General features: G+C 41.2%; 2 protein-coding genes, 1 long non-coding RNA gene and 1 pseudogene across 3 annotated transcripts; 2 read left to right on the plus strand and 2 right to left on the minus strand.

The window, feature by feature from the left end:
• On the minus strand, positions 1,397–3,171 carry LOC110435388. The gene is made up of 3 exons (XR_002453051.1): positions 3,088–3,171; positions 2,636–2,709; positions 1,397–1,972 (listed from the first exon to the last, which is right to left on the minus strand). It is a non-coding gene; the product is annotated as an uncharacterized LOC110435388 (long non-coding RNA).
• On the minus strand, positions 4,170–11,783 carry LOC8058574. Its single transcript, XM_002450269.2, has 8 exons — positions 11,694–11,783; positions 9,804–9,914; positions 9,170–9,685; positions 8,954–9,018; positions 8,809–8,863; positions 4,681–5,067; positions 4,413–4,559; positions 4,170–4,319 (listed from the first exon to the last, which is right to left on the minus strand). Exons 1-8 carry the CDS (start codon positions 11,781–11,783, stop codon positions 4,170–4,172), a joined length of 1,521 nt encoding a protein of 506 aa, XP_002450314.2.
• LOC8058575 (uncharacterized protein At4g04775) lies at positions 11,782–12,473 on the plus strand. The gene is made up of 2 exons (XM_002448978.2): positions 11,782–12,009; positions 12,085–12,473. Exons 1-2 carry the CDS (start codon positions 11,782–11,784, stop codon positions 12,460–12,462), a joined length of 606 nt encoding a protein of 201 aa, XP_002449023.1. The 3' UTR covers positions 12,463–12,473.
• Positions 16,059–18,032, plus strand: LOC110435844 (annotated as a pseudogene).

Below are 18,941 nucleotides of genomic sequence, written 5' to 3' on the forward strand. Positions count from 1 at the left end.
AGAAAAAGATTCTTTTTTTTATTCCACTTTTGATGTTTCTACACCAAACAGAAAATGGGTTGATCCCATCCCTCACCAACCAAATAGAAAATAGAGTTATCCCGTCCCACAAACTAGAGACAGTACCATCACACTCCATCTTGTCTCTCAACCAAACACTACATAAGAGCTGAGCTCTTATTTGAGACCCCATAACTAAATATGGACGCCCAGGCCAAAACACAGCTCCAGCAGTGCCCCCACTCAAGCATGCAAATTTGGGTGCGCGCCCAAATACCCCTCCGGCATCCATTCCTAGGGGCTCTAGGGCAAGCCCCTAAAATCTATTGGTGTGTTCTATTTCACTTGCACATGCCTCCATTCTCATCAGCATGCTCACCCATTCTCTAGCTCTTGTCGTAGTCACAACGACGAGGAGGACTAGGCCCACGCCCCGATGACAGCGGGGCAAGGTCCGTTCTTGACGCCCTAGTGCTGGCAAGCTTAGGCAACTCCTCTGTCTCTGGCGGATCTCCCTCTGACCCTGAGCCCTCCAAGGCCTTGCGACACCGGCCTTTGATCACTCGCACGGCGTGGGGTCCTTGGCGGCGTCTCCTCCCTCGGTTGTCTGCCTCCCTCCATTGACTCCTTCTACCCGCAGCTCGGGGTAGGGCCATGGATCTCACCTGGAGATGCACCATGGATCTCACGGCAGGGCACCCCGCAGCTTCCTCCGCCATTGACGGGAGCGGGCCTTGGCCATCCACTGCTAACAGTGACTGCCTCCCTCCGCTGAAGGGGACCGCCTCCCTCCGCCAAAGGGGTCCACCTCCGTGTGTCGTGCTGCCTTATTCGTGTCGTTTGTGCCCTGCTCGCACGAAGGAGGAAGAAGAAAGAGAGGATGATGAGTGGGCCCCATTTGTCATTGTGTACAGAAATAGATTTGGTGCCTAAATTTGGTGCTGTTGTTGAAGCGGAAGCAAGATAATTGAGCCAACAAAACTAGGGGGCAACACCCAAATCAAAAGTAGGGACCTCATTTGGGTGCCTCTGTTGGAGTTGCTCTATGACAACCACTAAAGTAACTAGATTTAAACTACGGTTCTCTAATAAACACCAGTGAAGATATCGATTTACCGGCGTTTCACACTGATGGTAGTGAGAAATGCTAGTGAAATTGCCAAAATTACCGCCAGTGGAAAGCATCTTTGTACTACTGAGAATAGTTTTTTCTGGATCCATCATTGATAGATTAGATCACAAAAATGTCTATAGTGGTTGTCTAATAGTACAAAAACAGTTCATTCGACTAAAATGGGCTCCCTCTAGATATCATTTTGGTAACAACGATTTCCCTATTTAAATAATGTTTGATTATATTGTGCATTGAAACAAACAGGTAATTTCAAGTGTTGGCTTCAAGGCTGAAGTATGGAAACAAAGATTCAAGGCTGAAGTTAATCTTCAGTTATACATGCTGCCTTTCCAAAAACGTGATGTAATTAAGAACTGGTGTAACAATTTATAGATGTCTTTCTTTTCTCCCCAGAGAGGCTGTGTGTACCCAGTACTTCTTGCTTCTCCTCTAGGTAGACTCTTACGCCTTTCCTCTTTCTCTTGGTTAGCTCTCTGCTAACCCTGTTTTTTGTACTCTGTTTTTCTTTAATATATGCCTGGGGAGCTCTGCTCCACAGTTTCTTTCAAAAAAAAATTCAAGTGTTGGCATGCAACCTCTCCTTTTTTCTTTGCGATTATCAAAGCTAAACAAGGGATAAAGCAGATACTAAAAGATAAAAAGTCAATATGGCAATTGGCATATATGCACAACCAGAACTTTATTACTGTCCCAGGCGCCTCTCAGGATGGACTTTGTGTATCCATGAGTTTGCTAGATGTTCCCGCCTTTGCGTGGCTTGGTAATAATATTCGATGCCCTTACTTGCTAGTGGTGCTCTTTGCTTTATTTCGGACTTGATTTGCGCCCCAAATGTTGCTGTGCATGCTCACCAGAAGAAGTGAAAATAGTCAATTTCTGGAATTGTCGAATATTTAGTTCTGTTTGGATCAGATGGTTCTTAGTGAGTGCATTGAAACCAATGATAACAGGATATCAGTGCTTGTGTGTAAAACAAATGGGAAACGATAACAAGCTATCATAACTAGTGTGTAACACAAATGGACAGCAACACTCCTTGTTACAAATCCAGCTTTGAAGGTTAATTTTGATTTTTGAACTAGTAGAGATAGATGGTTCTGAAGTAGCAAAGGCAATAACCATATATAAATTGTAACAACATACTTGTATGTGAAATGATAGAAGTTTAACCTATTTGCATGGCAGATGTGGGGTATTGTTACATTTTATAGGGTCAAATATATAGTATATAGAAATATGTAAACAAAGAGTTATTTTCATTAGCATTCTTGCAAATGAACATCTAGAGCAAAAGAGATGTCCATTTAGTTGCATCCCAAAAGGCATAAGAACCATTAGTTCTAACAAAATCAAATGTATTTTGAGTGACCAATTTCACTCAAGATCTCCTAAGTTGGTTGAGTTGGATTGCACATATAGATCTCTCAACGAAGAGAATTCAAGGGTTCAGATCTCCATAGGCAATTTTGGATCGAATATATATCAGATATCTAGACTCACCACCAGCCTCTGTTCATATTATTGGCAAATCAATATCCATGATTGAGATCCCACTCACGAATTTGAGAATGAGCCTACAACATTAGAAAGTGTGGAGGTTAAAAATGAGAAAATGGAACAAGAATTATAACAACACAAGCAAAATATAAGACAAGCTGGGCAAGAACAATTGAGTTGGAAGTTGATCATTATCTAAAGTTTATAAGAATAACTCCATATAACTCTACAGTTTTGCAAACATAATGAATGAGATAAGAGTTACTCTTTAACTAATAAAGTTAGATGAGTTATTCCAATATTGGAACAATTATTACACAAGTAATTTTGACATAAAGTGAGAATATTTTTGAAGCTCATATCAATACTAGCATATCAGCAATGTAACATTGAAAGGAAACCAAGCTTAGTTAGAATTTAGTGACTCAATGACAAAGTTAATAGGAAAAAATGACCTTATTACGTCCTTTGTGCTAGTGAATACAATGCCTTCAGGAGTAAGGGGAGCTTCCACAAGTTGAACCATTTTTTCAAGCCTGTATAATTAGAATATCGTTATTAGTTAAATCGTTTTTTAGTACACAACAACTTTACCAATCACTTCATTAAAGAAAAAGAATTGTGAATTGATGCCTAGTTACCTACTTACCAACCAAACCCCAAAATAGCGAAATGGAAAGAATGGTTCTCAACATCAACAGATGAAAAGATCCATATTGTTGCATTCAGCTCTTGTTCCGAAGCAGTGTGGTAATCTTTGATATTTTGGTCATCTCTACTAGATCAATAATTATCATTTGACGACCTTCCAAAACTTACTATACATAGTTTTAGTGATTGGTCGAAGGATATTAAAATTTGGTATCCACAGGAATATGAGCCATTAATGTGCAATAATTGTGTGTGTGTGTGGGGGGGGGGGAGACTACAACATCAAAACAGCACAATGTATCATCAAGGGTTGTAAAGCAATTATGAGAACACTGAAGGATTAGGTAATAAAATTCTTTAGCACTAGATTATTTGTAGGGCAAAACTCCAAGGGTCCTAAAGTATAGAGTAGGATTATGAAAAAGCAACACTCACTGATAATCTTTTGGATCTTATTGTGTTTAAGGGTGTTGTGGTTGATTTCTTTAAAAGTATCTCTCTTTATGTGTATGTTTTTGATCCATTAATCATATTGTTCTACAACATACATATACCTCATTTTTTACACATTGCACACTAAGTCCCTTACTTACAATATCAACATATCACGTCTCGATCAGGAGGCTGGTGTGCACTCATGTATGAGTATGCATGGTGTGCACGAACATTAGGCCGTTCTAATCGTGAATATAGAACCATCTATATCTTCCTCTTTAGAAGGAAGGGTTGCAACATTTTTATCCATAGAATTTTAGTACCTGGCGGGGTTGAAGAGGACTCTTAAAAAAGTGGACTCTTGGTATCAATTCATCCTACCCTTTTTAAGACAAAATTATTTTCTACTAGTAGCATAATGATGAAATAACTAATAGCATGAGCGCGCTTATTACCTGTACGTCCTAGTATCCCATATGCAAACAACATAGTACCCTAATGAGGTGACCAGTATTGGAAGCGTTGGGTGGCAAGCAACAAAATGGTTGTCCCCCCACACACCAAGTTTGTGAACACGTTTCTCCGCATGCAAATTCCATATCTGCGTATCAACATGAAAGGGTAAAACATTATTCCTACTACATTAGGTTATTACTTTTTTTGTTCAAACTACTGAAGTGAATGCGCTACATACCCATGCACACTCAGAACCTTCTACGAAGGCCTTCCGATAACAAGCAGTAGCCATGAGGTTCCCATTACTACCAAAGGAAAGATAGGTAGCACTGCTGGACTCCACTGGTAATGTGGTGATAGGATATGAAGAATCAATATTCCAGACCTGCAAATTTTAGCTGCAACGATCACACAAATTCTTAGGAAAGAAGTCCCTCTACAGTATCACAGAGAGGACTTGTCAAAAGTCCTCTCATCCATGTCCAAACAGAGAGAGGCAACCAAACCTTAACTTTTCTATCCAATGAAACACTAGTAAAGGTGTTGCTGTCTCTTGGGTTCCACAAGAGACGGAACACCTGCTTGTTGGGCACATCAAATGTTCGGATGCACATCCACTCCTTACTCCAGTTCCAAAGCTTGATCGAGGTGACATTAGGAGTTGATGTGAGCAATAATGGCTCTGTTGGGTGAACAGCCATTGTATCAAGAAATGTTCCATGGTGTGCTTCGAATTCCGTCATCTTGTCCTTTGTAGTGTAGGAGTAGACATGGATCCATCCGTTGTCATCCCCAGTTATAAACCATTGCTCCCTAGCAATAAATTTAGCGGAATAAACCCAACACGCATCATTGGTATGTACTTTGGTGACCTTCAAGACCATTACTCTTTCCTATGCCAAACAATAAACAGTTCTATCAGTGCTCTATTCCATTGTCATAAGTTAAAGGAACTTAAATACGGTGTGCTCATTCCATGCATACAAAATTTAAGTAAATTTATCTTAGTTTCATAACATTAAAAATTTGGCCTATTTTCATATTTTATACATTAGTGAAAAAAATAGTGTAGTGTTGGTGTACTACTTAAAATATAAGGGCACCTCAATTTTGTTCTAAGTCAAACTAAGTTGGGCCAATAAGTTCATAGAGAAGATTATAGCAAACTCATAATCTTTTATATTTTAGGACAAAGGCAGCACCGTAAAATATTAGTCTATATTAAATGGCTAGGAACCATTATCACATATGGTTTTCCTTTGATTCTTTGGCTAAGTGATCCTGTTGTGCTCTTACCACACCAAAATTTCAATTTTGGGTTGTGAATAGATAACACTAAATAAAATAAATGTATTTAGTGTTTTTCTAAAATTTTCCAAGATTTATTTATTTGATGACGATTTTAAGTAAGAAATGAGGTTTATAAAACTCTTGTAAAGTTAATGTGATGTGTTTGTTGCATTAATGCCTTTGCATTATTTTTGTTGCATGAAAAAATTATTCAAAAATTCATTTAAGCTGAATAGGTTGTATTCCTTTTCCTAGGCCCACAGCCACCTCAGCGCACCAGGCCGGCCTAGCTTCCCCTTCTACACTTCTTTCTGTCTCTAGCTAGGCTGCGGGTTGTCTTCATGCTGGAGGACAGCCCGCGCTGCTCCTCTCTCTCTCTCTCTCTCTCTCTCTCTCTCTCTCACTGCACAGGCAGCCTCTTCTCTCTCGATCATCGACAGATGGACCCCATTTATTGGTGACCCGCCTCGTCATCCCCACCCTCCAGCTTACCTTCGCCAACGTTAGGCGAGCGCGCGACCAAGCCCTGCCCACGTAAATCAAGTACCCCGTGTAGACCAAGCCTAAGCCTACATCTACTGCAATCTGCACGACCGAGCCCTTCTCCCACGTAGCCGCCCCCGCCGTGGACTCCTTCACTTGCGATCGCAGCCCTGTGATGCCCACCCTCTTCGGCCGCCATTGATGGCATGAAACCAGGCTTGTGACCGGCCTCTCCTCCTTCTCTCCTCCAGCATCCCCTCTCCAAGCCGCCACCACTCCACCTCAGCTCCATAGCTCCCAAATGTGCTGCCGCCATAGCTGTCGCCTTCGAGCAGCACCCTCCGCTATCTCTGGCCAACCGCTGCAGCCCCCAAGCCGGCCGAGCTGAGCCGCTGGCCAATCCAACAGCGTGCGTGTCACCCACCAAGCCGGTCTGAGAGCCAGTGCAACCATGGCCATGGGGAGGAAATGGACCAAGGTTGAAGACGATGGTAATTACAGAATTATAATCCACGTTGTTTAATTGTTTGATCTCCGATTTGAGTAGTCCTTGTTGTGTTAGTTTCTTATTGTTGCACTCTATGCAATGGTGTTGTTCAACATGTAACTTAATTGCTTGATTAACTCATGCAACTAAGTTTCTAATTAAAGCAACTTAAGTACATCTTTCATAATTAAATATTATCTTGATTACTAGCAACTTAACGTGTCTTTATTAATTATAATTTTCCTAGTTTAAAGACGATTCATATAAAAGTTCGTTTATTTAGATGCTTTCACATGCACTTCTCTTTCGCAAAGATTAAGCTTAATTCAGTTAAATGGTACATGCATGCCTATAAATAAAATATGGCCATTTTAACTAGGCTTTCAAAATAAAATGTGATTTTGTGTAATTTTAATTAATATGCTTCACCTGCTTATTAAAATGAATCAATTTTGTAGTTGTTTCTTTATAATATAAAATTCCTGATAGTCATTTATTTTTAACGATGCTTCTGTTATCGGAATTTTTTTGGATCTCATGGGGTAGAAATTATTTTCCTTTTAGTACTTTGTTTTGTCTCATGTGGTGTATTGCTCTTAGTTGTCTCTATTTGTTTGCTTGTATATTGATATGCTTGGTTACTAAAATTTGTGAGTAGAAGAAGAGATGTTCGTAGGCGCTGCAGGCTAGAAAACTAGAGATAACTAAAGGTTTGCTAGGTGAGTTGCATTAAACAAAATTTAAATGTAAAAAACACGTATAACATGGGACCATTCTTGTTTTCCTAATAACTTTTAATGCAATTTAACTCATGTGCATATGTCTACCATGTTACCCCTAAGGATACCCTAGCTATTGTTACCTTTATTATACCTTGATACCTACGGGTTTATGCATTGGGTACTATATATTTCTGCTATTGCTTAATTAAATAACCATGATCTCTAACTTGATTAATGGTGCATGCAAAAAATACTAAAACATGTTTTTTAGCAACATGGGCAAAAGGGCACTAGAGTATTTGGCTACTTTCTGAATATTTTAGTTTCTCTCCCTAAGGACTTGTATAACAACCTTGCTCATGGTTACTAGTGTCCTTGGGATCCTTATGGAATAGATGATCACTAATATTTATTGTTTGTTGCTATACATTATTCTTGTTTACATGACCATGTGGTTATTTGGCAGACTTTGTGCTAAACTGGTTGCTACTCAATTGCTAAAATTATGACTCACTAAAAGCTAACCATAGTAAGCTAGTGTCAACCTTTTGAGCATCGTGAACCCATGTTATATAGCTGAGTATAATATGTATTTACGCTTGCTTTATATTCAAATTTTGGAAGCTCTCTATGGGTAATAGAAGATGGAGCTTGTTTAAAGTTTTTGAGGAATGCTAGGCATATGTTACCCCAGTCTCCCTGTGGCTCTGGAGGCTTCACTTGAAGATTAGAATGTGTATTTCTGCTACTCTGATAAATATCTTGTCTCTATATAATATTATTGTTCGTTATATAATTAAAGCATTGTCTCTTGATAGTACTATAATTTGTTGTCTCATGTGTGTGTCTGATTTCTGGGCACATATAGGATTCTACATTTGATTTTGTCCGTAAAATCGGGTGTGACAGCCGCAAAATCATAGATCCAACTATCTATAGAGAAAACACATACATTTTTTAAGATGAAAACCATATAATGGTAAACTTGTTCATCCTACCTTAGGCCTTGATAACCTACTTAGATATAATGGTAAAATTTTGCTATCATCTAGGAATGTTAAAACAATCATGGTGCAAATTGTTCAACATTTCCAAACATTAGTTGTGACTAATCACTCCAGCCAAAATAAATAAGTGAAGTTTTGGGTTTTAATTAGTAATTCAAACTGGCTGCTATTTTTATTATTTTATATCTATAAAACATAGCAATGATACTTTTATTAAACAATTTTCAAAACAATTAAATCTACTCATATCATTTTCGGACATTCAAGGTCAACATGTCAAGTGCCCAAAATGATACCCCACTAGAAGACCCAAAATCTCATTTACATACGTATGTGACTAGAGTGAATGCTTTTTGATATTGGTGACCATAAGATCTCCAAAATGGCACTCTTCTTTATTTTCAAGGAGTATATCATTGCATGGGACACAATTTTGATCTGTATTTACTCTGTTAATATTTCACACATACAAAAAGCATAATCATAATTCATAAATATGTTTGAACATGAAGTTAAAGATATCAACTGATAGAGTAAATGTTAGTCAAATGTTTGTAAAAACGAAATGAATTAGGACTCTGGTATTTCAAATGGAGTGAGTACTATTTATATGATTGAGGGTGGCAATAGTATTTACTGATATACCTTTGTCTGGTAGTTCCAAATAGAAACCCATCCTTTTGTGTCACCCACCAAGATCCTGCCATGCATGCAATCAAATGGAAGAAACATAGAAAGACAAGGACGGTGCAGACAAATAGCTAGAGTGCCTGTAAAATCATCTACGTACCATGTCTCTGTGGGGTGTACATCTATGTATGTCATGTACCCATCTTTCAGTGTTTCTGGAATCAACTGTTATATACAATAAAAGAAAAAAAAGCAGTTATAAGTAATCAACCGACCACACACTCCTCCGCATACTTCCATATATATAGCACACAATTGATTCCCAAGCAGGATATGGCACGTGTGTGTATGTAGAAATTAAATGTGACAAACTCACCTGGTGGATTACTGCCTCTTGGCAACTTGATGGGTCGCAAATGGAAGCCCTAAGAAATGTAAGGTGCCAATCGTTCCCCATCCTTACTCCCTTCACAAACTCACTGGCGATGTTAAAATTGCTACCATTGGACGATTTCATATTTTCTAGTACTTCCTCTGATCTCATTTCGAGCAACATCACCTGATACATCCCTATTTCTTGCGGAGGTGGTGGTAGTTGTTTCTCTTCCACCATCATTGTCACGACCAAAGTGGAATGCGGTTCCACCAACCGAAAAATGGGTGAACATGGGTCCTTCTGACGCTTGTCATCCCAGAAAGCTAGAGAATGGAGGTCGAGGGTGGTTGTAGTATCAGGGCAGCAGGGTTTAATACAGACACCAATGTAATGGTCTGTCCTGTTGGTTATGGTCACAGGGCATCTGATACGCCTGTTTGGCCGCCAAGGAAAACGGAGCTCCAGCGGGTGGACATCTAGTGGCTTGCTACTCTCAGTTGACTTGATGGAGCTTATCTGCAGAATTGACAACCATTATATTTATTTTCCATCAAATCCTAGTAAAACAACTATCCAAACATGTTTTGCCTCACTAAAGTAAATGGTTGTTCCAACAAGTAAATAACTTCCTCACCTCAGTGCTTGTCTCCATTGGTCCGCTGGTTATTAGCTGCGACGAGGATGGTGCTACAGAAACAGCCATTGACTCTACCTCACTGACTAACTTGGAGACAGAACCAAGTGTCTGCAATGAAATTTTGGAGATCATCAACACACAACATCATCACATAGAAAAGAATCAATCTATTATTTTCCAAAGAATCAATGATATTCAATGTTTCTGAATATCAAATTTGAGAAACAAGGAATTAAGATGTACACATTTGCCCAAGCTTGAAGTTAAACAAATAGCTATTGCAGCTAAGTCCTACCTCACACAATAAATTTTTAAACAATCTGGTAAAAAACAGATCTGAATGATCCCAACATATTCCTATAATGTCTTTATATGCATTTAATATGCAGAATGCATCTCTATTGATCTTTAAATTACTAACTGGAGCCTCCATGTTAATCCTTATAAGAACAACTATAGAAGAAAACATAAATATTAGAAATTCTCATAAAAAACTGAAAAATACAACCATTAATTTGGGAAACATTAATTTGATAATAATATTCATTATTGGATCTATTCTATTTTCTAAAACAATTGCTCAACTCAACCATTATGGAAACTAAAAAAAAGTTACCACTTGAATAATATGTAAATTACCTACCGTACCATAATGTAAATAGTATTGTAAAATAAACCCCTGAATACATCTAAGATTTAACCATTCTATCATTATGAAACTAGCATAAGAGTAACCAATAAATATGTACCTAAAATTACCCACATCTTGCACTAAAAAGTGTACTCTATAAAAAAACCTCTCATCTAAATTTCACAACAATGCCATTACAAAAAAAAACTAAATTAAATTCATATATGTTGCACATCTCCTCCATTATCGAAAATAACCCAAAATAACCAATAAATTTACATCTAATTACAAACCTAAGAGATTATGAAAATCATCAACAGTAAGCCTCTAAATTTGCATATGTACATAGCCTACATTATGAAAAATAATGACCTAAAAACCAATAAATTTACATGTAATTAGAAACCTAAGAGGTAATATAAAACAATCCATATATATATATATATATATATATATATATATATATATATATATACACACACACACACACAAGTGCTATTCTACACCCTAGGTGTAGAATACTATTCTACACCAAACTACTATACTGAACAGATTTCAGTATCGCTCAGTATCCACATTTTAGTATTGTTCAGTATTTCGTGGTCCTGAGTGTAGTGTTGGATGATACTGAACGATGTTCAGTACCGCTCAGTATTTTTTCTGCTCAAATTTAGCTTGCGGTGTAGAATAATATTCTACACCTAGGGTGTAGAATAGCCTAAACCCTAAACCCTAAACCCTATATATATATATATACTATTAGAAGCTTAGGGCTTCCAATAAATATAGGAAGCCCTGGTCCAACATTGAACCACCTGGTTTCACCGAATCAGACTAGGCGCATCTCCCTCCGTGACGCAAGATGTGGGACCTACTAGCCCACCGAATTCAAATGGCAGCCAACCCCTCTCTCTCTCTCTCACGACGGATATGGCCGGATTAAAAATAAAAAAATCCCCTCCCCTCTCTCATATCTCGATAGGAAAAATTCCATATAACCCCCTGAAGTATTGGCACTTTCTCACATCATACCCCGAACTTTGAAACCGTCTAACGACCACATTAAACTATGCCAAACCGTCTACTTGACCCCCTCGGCCGGTTTTGCTCCCTGGTTTTGCGTACGTGGCGGCTGAGTTGGACAGTGGTTTCCACGGTGGCCGCGGGACCCCACTCGTCAGGCCGCTGGAGGGTGAAATACGCCTCCCCCTCCCTCTTTGCTGTCTTCCTCTCGCTCTCACTCCGACGGCACCTACCGGAGCTAGGGTTTCCGGCGACGCAGAAGACGGTGGAGGCGGAGGTGAAGAGGGTGGAGGCGAAGCTCGGAGCTGCAGCGGTGTTCCCATGGCGGAATCAAGCGCCCGTTCTTCCTCGCGGCAATCTGGCTCAACCGGCAATGGTGGGGGCGCCGGTGTTGTGGTGAGTGGCTCTCCCATCCGGTATCGCGTCGGCCCCTTCTTCTACGAACCACCGGTGAAGTGCAAATGCCGCAACTCGAAGAAGTGTCCACGGTGGATCTCCTGGAGCGTGGACAACCCCGGCCGTCGCTACTACCGTTGCCAAATGGCCAATGTAAGCACCTTTGCTTTCACAATGTTCTTGCTGTTCTTGGGGTGTTTGTGTGATTTGGTGTCCATGTGATTGCAGACGAGTGAGGATTGTGGTTTCTTTGAGTGGTTGGATCCACCCTGTTCTCCATGGATGAGGGAGGTTTTGCTGGACATGAAGGCAGAAGTCTTCAAGTTGAAGAGGGAGAGTGGACAAGCTGTTGGTGATGAGGAGATTTCAGAGATTCAACAGATGAACCAGACATTGCAGAGGCAACTGGTGAACATGGATGCAGACCTGGAATCCCAGAAAGAAGAGGTGAGGAAGAAAGATGGGGAACTGGCTCTGAAGTGCTTGGAGTTAGTTGAACTGCAGTTGAAGCTGAAGGCAGCAAAGAACAATTGGAGCACTTGTTCTGTGTTTATGATTGTATTTGTGATGGGCATTTTCTGTGCTTTGTTTGGCAAGATGATGTAATGGCATGTAATATGTGGTAGCTAATGTTGAACTTGTAGTATGACATGTAGTATGTGGCAACTATGTTTTGCATTCCTTTCAATTCTCAGCAAATTGTGTACTGTCTGTGTCAATCATGATAAGAAATTCTGGAATTGAATGGCAAACTCAGACAGCATTGGTTTTAACTGAACACATTACAAACTGTGAGTTTTCAAGCCTATTGGCATACACTCATTGTTCAGATCATGCCAATACCAGATCAAGCTTACTAGCTAGTACCACCACTGGCTACTGCCAAGTGCATACATGACCAATCCATTGTTCAGATCATGCCAAAAGACAAAAGCAAACATGTTTATGCTTTACATAGCCATTCACAAAAGGTGGTGATACTTAGGACCCTAGTTCACTAATTGTCACCAAACAAGAGATGTTGAAGTCTTCCCCTCCCTGCTCCCCTCCTTGATGGTGCTCTCCTTGCTGGTGGTTGGCTTGAACTTGCCTGCCTCTGCCTTGGGGACCTCCTAGGAGCTGGCTGGCTTGAACTTGGCTGAGACTGCCTTGGGGACCTCCTAGGAGCTGGCTGGCTTGCACTTGGCTGGCTTCCTGGTCTACTACGACGCTGACTTGGCTGACTAGCACTTGGTTGGCTTCCAGCTGCCTGGCTATTGCCTGCCTGAGTACTTCCTTTAGCCTGAAAACACACAATGGGTTAGCTGACGCACATTATCACAACAAGAAAAGAAAGCAAGGTGCTCCAGGTTACCATTTTTGTCACCACAGGATTAGCAGAGTCTGGGTTAGTAGAGTCTGGGTTTTTCCTCTTCTTTGCCCTGTCCCTCTTAATATGAGCATTTTGTTTGTTGCCTGCCTCAGGATTTTTGGGGCACCTCCTTGAGTTGTGGTCTGATTTCCCACAGAGCCTACAAGTCATCTTTACACCAACCCTGCTTAAATTTGTCCCCTTAGGCTGTTCCCACTGCTCTCTGGTCCTCTGAGTCTTAGGCCTCCCAGGCATTTTGACAAAAGCTGGAGGAAGAGGCTTAGGCATCTCTGCAGTAGGCCAGTTTTCAGCTCCCTCCACTGGCTGCAACACATGGGCATATGTAGCCATGTAGGCATCAATACTAAAGCATGGAGCAATGTAGTCCTCAATCTTGTGTGAGGCTTTGTAGATGGCACTTATGGCATGGCAGCAGGGCAAGCCAGAAAGTTGCCAATACCTACAGCTGCATTGCTTTAGTTGCAAGTTAACAGTGTACCTCCTGTCTTCTCTCTCTTGCACCTCAAATCCATGCTCTCCATTCCACAGGAAACCTTTCTTCAGTCCATCAAAGCAAACATACATCCTCTCAAATATTTTTTTCTCCTCCTCAACTGGATCTAGACAAACAGCAACTGTTGTACCTGGGTTTGATCTTTCCAGCTCAAGCTGGTAGTCAAACACCCTGCTATACTCCCCTTTCATAGCATCAAGACATTTTTGCATCACTAAAGTCTTAGCTCTCTTACACTTGGATATGGATACATCTGCAAACAGGTCCTTCAACACAGCTGCCTTGATCAACCCAGCTTTCCAGGTAGGGTTGTCCTTAATCTGCTGATAATAATGCTTGGCTAGCTTGTTGTCCCTCCTTGGTGGACAGGTGTGAGCATCTACATAACTGACCACTTTGAACCATTTAGATCTGGTTGTTAGTGAGCCATAGATTTGCCACTCACATCCCTGCCAGTCACATATAGCTTTCACTCTGCACTTCTCATCTTTAACAAATTTCAATGACTTGTGAGCTTTCAAACCATACTTGACTAGTGCTTTCTTGAACTGCCTACTGCATCTAAAGGCCATACCTAAACAGAATACAGGTACTTCAGCTTTACTGTCAAACCTATTCTCCAAGCTTTTCCACCTTTGAATTTCTCCATCACTGTCTTCCCCATAAGAGTATTCTTCACTTGAATCTAGATATGGACTGCCAGGTTCATCCAGATTAGGAACTTCATCAAAAAGAGCATCAGGACAAATCTCTGGAACTTGGACACCCCACTTCTTAGCTTTTATATTCTTCTTCACCTGCTTAGCATATGCTCTGAATTCATCTCCTTCTTCATCTTCAGCAGAGCTGTCCTCTTCTGGAGGCTGCTTGTAGTCCTCATCAAGACTATCATCACTTCCACTATCCACTTCTACATCATCAATGCCTACTGCTTTCTTGCCTTTATCATCTGCTTTTGTAGGAGACCTATAGAAAGCCATGAATGATTTAAGATCCTGATCACCAGCCTCTTGTCCTTCATCCTCTGCTCCCTCTTCCTCATTTGCCTCTTCTCCTTCTTCCTCTTCCTTACCATCCTCTTGTCCTTCCTCTGCTGCATCTTCCTCACCACCCTCTTGTCCTTCCTCGGCTGCCTCTTCCTCACCACCCTCTTGTCCTTCCTCGGCTGCCTCTTCCTCAACACCCTGCTCTGCATCATCATCACCAGCCCAGATGTCTTGCTCATCTGCACTAATCTCTGCCACTTCCTCAACATACATGTCCACTACCTCACCATTGGGGTGGTCAGCAAGCATCTGCACACAAGCAGCATCATCTGACAGCAATACCAGTCCAGTATCTAAATTCTTCCCAGGCTTGAGCCAATACATCCTGATGACATTGTTGGAGGTGTAGTGATCATCTAAGTAGCCCTTAATCTCAAAGTAAGAAACCCTGTCCCTGTCTATCCAACACTCAGCTCCATCACCACCAACATAGAATGTGGATCTTCCAACCTTGGTAAAAGACCCAGCGTAATGAAATCGAACAATAACAAAGTTGGGGTCATTCATCCAGTTAGATTCATGGGGTTCGTTCATCCTGTCAACGAAAAAGCACTACAAAGGTTCAATTTTACAGAAACCCTGAACAATTGAACCCTACAAAACTGCCTAAATCATAGCATAACTTCATACCCCACCCTAGCAACTAAGAAAACATCATCCATTTTATCATCTAAACCCTAACAATCACCGGAGCAAGAAACCCCAATTCCGCCCAAACCCCACCGGTCCAATCCAAAACAACAAACCGCAAAAATTCAAATCTGGAGATAGGGGAGCGACTGCGGACCTGGTTCCTGAGCAGCAGTTGATTCACCGTTTCTTGCTCCCGATCATCCACTCGCCGGAGAAGTCACCGGAGAAGACGGAGGGGCGGAGAGAGCGGGCGGGAGCGACGAGTGAGAGGGAACGGAGGCGGCTTCTGAAAAGGGGAGGCGTATTTCACCCTCCAGCGGTCTGACGAGTGGGGTCCCGCGGCCACCGTGGAAACCACTGTCCAACTCAGCCACCACGTACGCAAAACCAGGGAGCAAAACCGGCCGAGGGGGTCAAGTAGACGGTTTGGCATAGTTTAATGTGGTCGTTAGACGGTTTCAAAGTTCGGGGTATGATGTGAGAAAGTGCCAATACTTCAGGGGGTTATATGGACTTTTTCCTATCTCGATATGCCTGATGGCCTTCCCGGCTCCTCCGTCCGGCGGCGCCCTCTTGCTCCCATCTAGCGACGCACCCCTCCATCCCGGTGGCCAGCCTCCCATGCCACAACGACGGCACCCCCATCCTACCTCCTACCATGGAGCACCCACATGGGAGTGCGGCTCGCCACCGATGGAGCACCCCGCCGCGCCGCGCCCCCCTGGAGCATCGACGGTGACGGTGACGCTGCTCGGCAGACGTGGCGGTGACGAGCGGCGCGCAGATCTTCATGGCGGAGGACCTCGGGGTGAGCGACGCGCAGATCTACTCCCGCGTCGGCGCGCTGTTGGCCGGCTGGACCTCTGACTGCCTCGGCCGTCGCCTCACCATCGTGCTCGCCAACGCCTTCTTCCTCGTCGGCCCGCTCGCCATGGCGCTCACCCGCGGCTACGCCTTGCTCATGGTCGGCCGCTTCGTCGCCGGCGTCGGCTACGCGCTCGTCATCGCGCCCGTCTACGCCGCCGAGATCGCGCCGCCGTCATCCCGCGGCCTCCTCACCTCACTTCCTGAGGTATAAGCAACAACCTGCTCTGCCATGTCGATGTTTTTTTTTTTGCAATTCATCAGATTTTGCAGCAACTGTGTGTTAATTTTCCGGAAATGTTGCTTCTTTTTGAAGATTTTTATCAACACTGGAGTGATGCCGAGTTACGTGTCGAACCTCGCCTTCTCAGTGTTGCCCGCGCACCTGCCGTGGCGGGTGATGTTCGCGGCGGGCGTGGTGCAAACCGTGTTCCTGGCGGCCGGGGTGCTCACCATGCCGGAGTCGTCGCGGTGGCTGGCCATGAAGGGCCGTGTCGCCGAGGCGAAGGTTTTTAGGCTTGCTAAAACATGTTTCTATGTCGAGGCGATTGTATGCATTGTTCCTATGTTAATTATACGCCGGCAAAGTGAGAATCATGATTTGGGTTGGGGCTTTAAGGGTTTTAGATAAAATATTCTCTTCGGAGGGTGGTTTAGTAGTTCTAGTTTCTTAATTAATTATGCACCCTACAAAGTGGGTTTAGGTTGTATATATTACTGGAACAGGTTTCTATACATTGTGCTTTGCATCAGCATGTTATCTTGCTATACTTTCATTTGGATTACTATGCTTGCATGCATACTTTTCTATGCGTGCTTAATTGTGTTTTGAGACGTGATTAGATCAAAATTTCTATGCATGCTTAACTGAGTTTTTATACATAGACAAGTGAATAGCTTTAAAATTACCCATCATTTGTGAACTATATGAGATAATGTTTTTTTTATTGGAACAAATTTCTATGCAATATTGGAGTATATTTCTATATATTATTAGAGCATATTTCTATACGTTTATTTGTTGGCTTCTTTCTATGCATTATTTGAACACTTTGACATAGATTCTTGGAAAAATTATGTGTATCCATTAGCAATGCAAGCAAGCTACATTGGCATTCTATGCAATATTGATGCGTCCATTTAGAGAAAAGTCGTTTCTATGCTTGCATACATGAGTTTCCATACATAGAAATTATGATTTGGCAATTTGACTAAATAAAATATTTATTTATGATAGCCAGTGCAGGTTTTTGAAACAAACAAGATAAATAATGATTCTCAGTTTCTTTTCACGTACTATAATTTGTTTTCTATGCTTCTTGAGCCAGCGGTAAGCTAGAAATATGTGGAATTATATACATTGTTGGAACACATTATATATATTGTTGGAACATAGTTTTATACATTGCTGGAGCACATTTATATTTAATGTTTGAACATATTTCTATACACTGTATTAATAGTTATCCATGCATTCTTGGAAGGCTTTCTATACATTAGTGGCATCACTTTGCGCTTGCTTTTCTCATAGTTTCTTTATTGATTATTCTTTCGTCCAAGTGTGAGGCAAGGTTTGGGTTGGGACCATAATAGATTTTTGTGTCAGTAAAATAAGTTGCATGTCTTTCTTGCAACTATAAGGTTTATGCGCATACTAAAACCTGTTTCCATGCTTTTTCTTTTGCCACTGTAAGGTTTCTGCGCCTTCTAAAACATGTTTCTATACCTTATTGTGATGTAGGATGGTTGGAAGGAAGTGCCGATGTGAAAATGGCATCCTTCATGTGTAAAAGTTTTGCTCCATGTTAATTTCTATGCTTCATGTGTGATGGATGTTGTTAGCTGGAGGTATTTTAGATCGAGCTTTCTTTGCATGATAAGTTCGGGATGGATGTGGTCACAATTTTTATGTTTCATGTGTAAAAGTTTTCTATGCTCCATGTATCATGTTTTTTTTCAAGATGGAGATGTTATAGCTAGATGTATCTATGCTTCATGTGTTTCTAGAATTTTTATGTCTTTGTGCAACTATTTTTATGCAATACTAAGAACTAGCAATGCAAGCAAGCATAGTTTCATATGCTTTTTTGTACTTGTAAACATGTCACTAATTATTTTCTATATGCTTCTTAAATTTTCTAGAATTAGTTATCTTTTATGCATATATGTTGGTAAGTGAAGAGGTCTAAAATTATCTGTTATTTATGAAACTACATGTATGAGGCAACACTTTGTGATAAATGGCTAAAATTACTCGTTATTTGTGAAACTACATGTATGAGCATGGTGCGAATCAGTGGTGGCGGATGGTGGTGTGGACAACGACAATGGCGTGGCACGGTCAAGGATGTCTTCCATAGGTCTCTATGCCTGACTTTGATGGTTTTTGCGTCAGTGGCATAATGTGATCTTTTTTGATACAGTAGATGGGTCAATGTAAAAAATTGATGGATCATGTAATTGATGGCTTACTCATAAGAACAAATTTGTATACATTCTTGAGCATTTATGTGTTCACCTGTACACAACGATATGCATGGTTGAAGCACTCTTATATGCATTGTTAGAACACCTTCGACATACGTTGTTGGGATAATTATCAGTACACTTCCTACATTTCTACACATTATTGTCTATCAATTTTATATATTGTTGGTACATAATTCTATATATTGTT

The sequence above is a fragment of the Sorghum bicolor genome, chromosome 5, assembly GCF_000003195.3.
Source record: "Sorghum bicolor cultivar BTx623 chromosome 5, Sorghum_bicolor_NCBIv3, whole genome shotgun sequence".
Lineage (NCBI taxonomy): Eukaryota > Viridiplantae > Streptophyta > Magnoliopsida > Poales > Poaceae > Sorghum > Sorghum bicolor.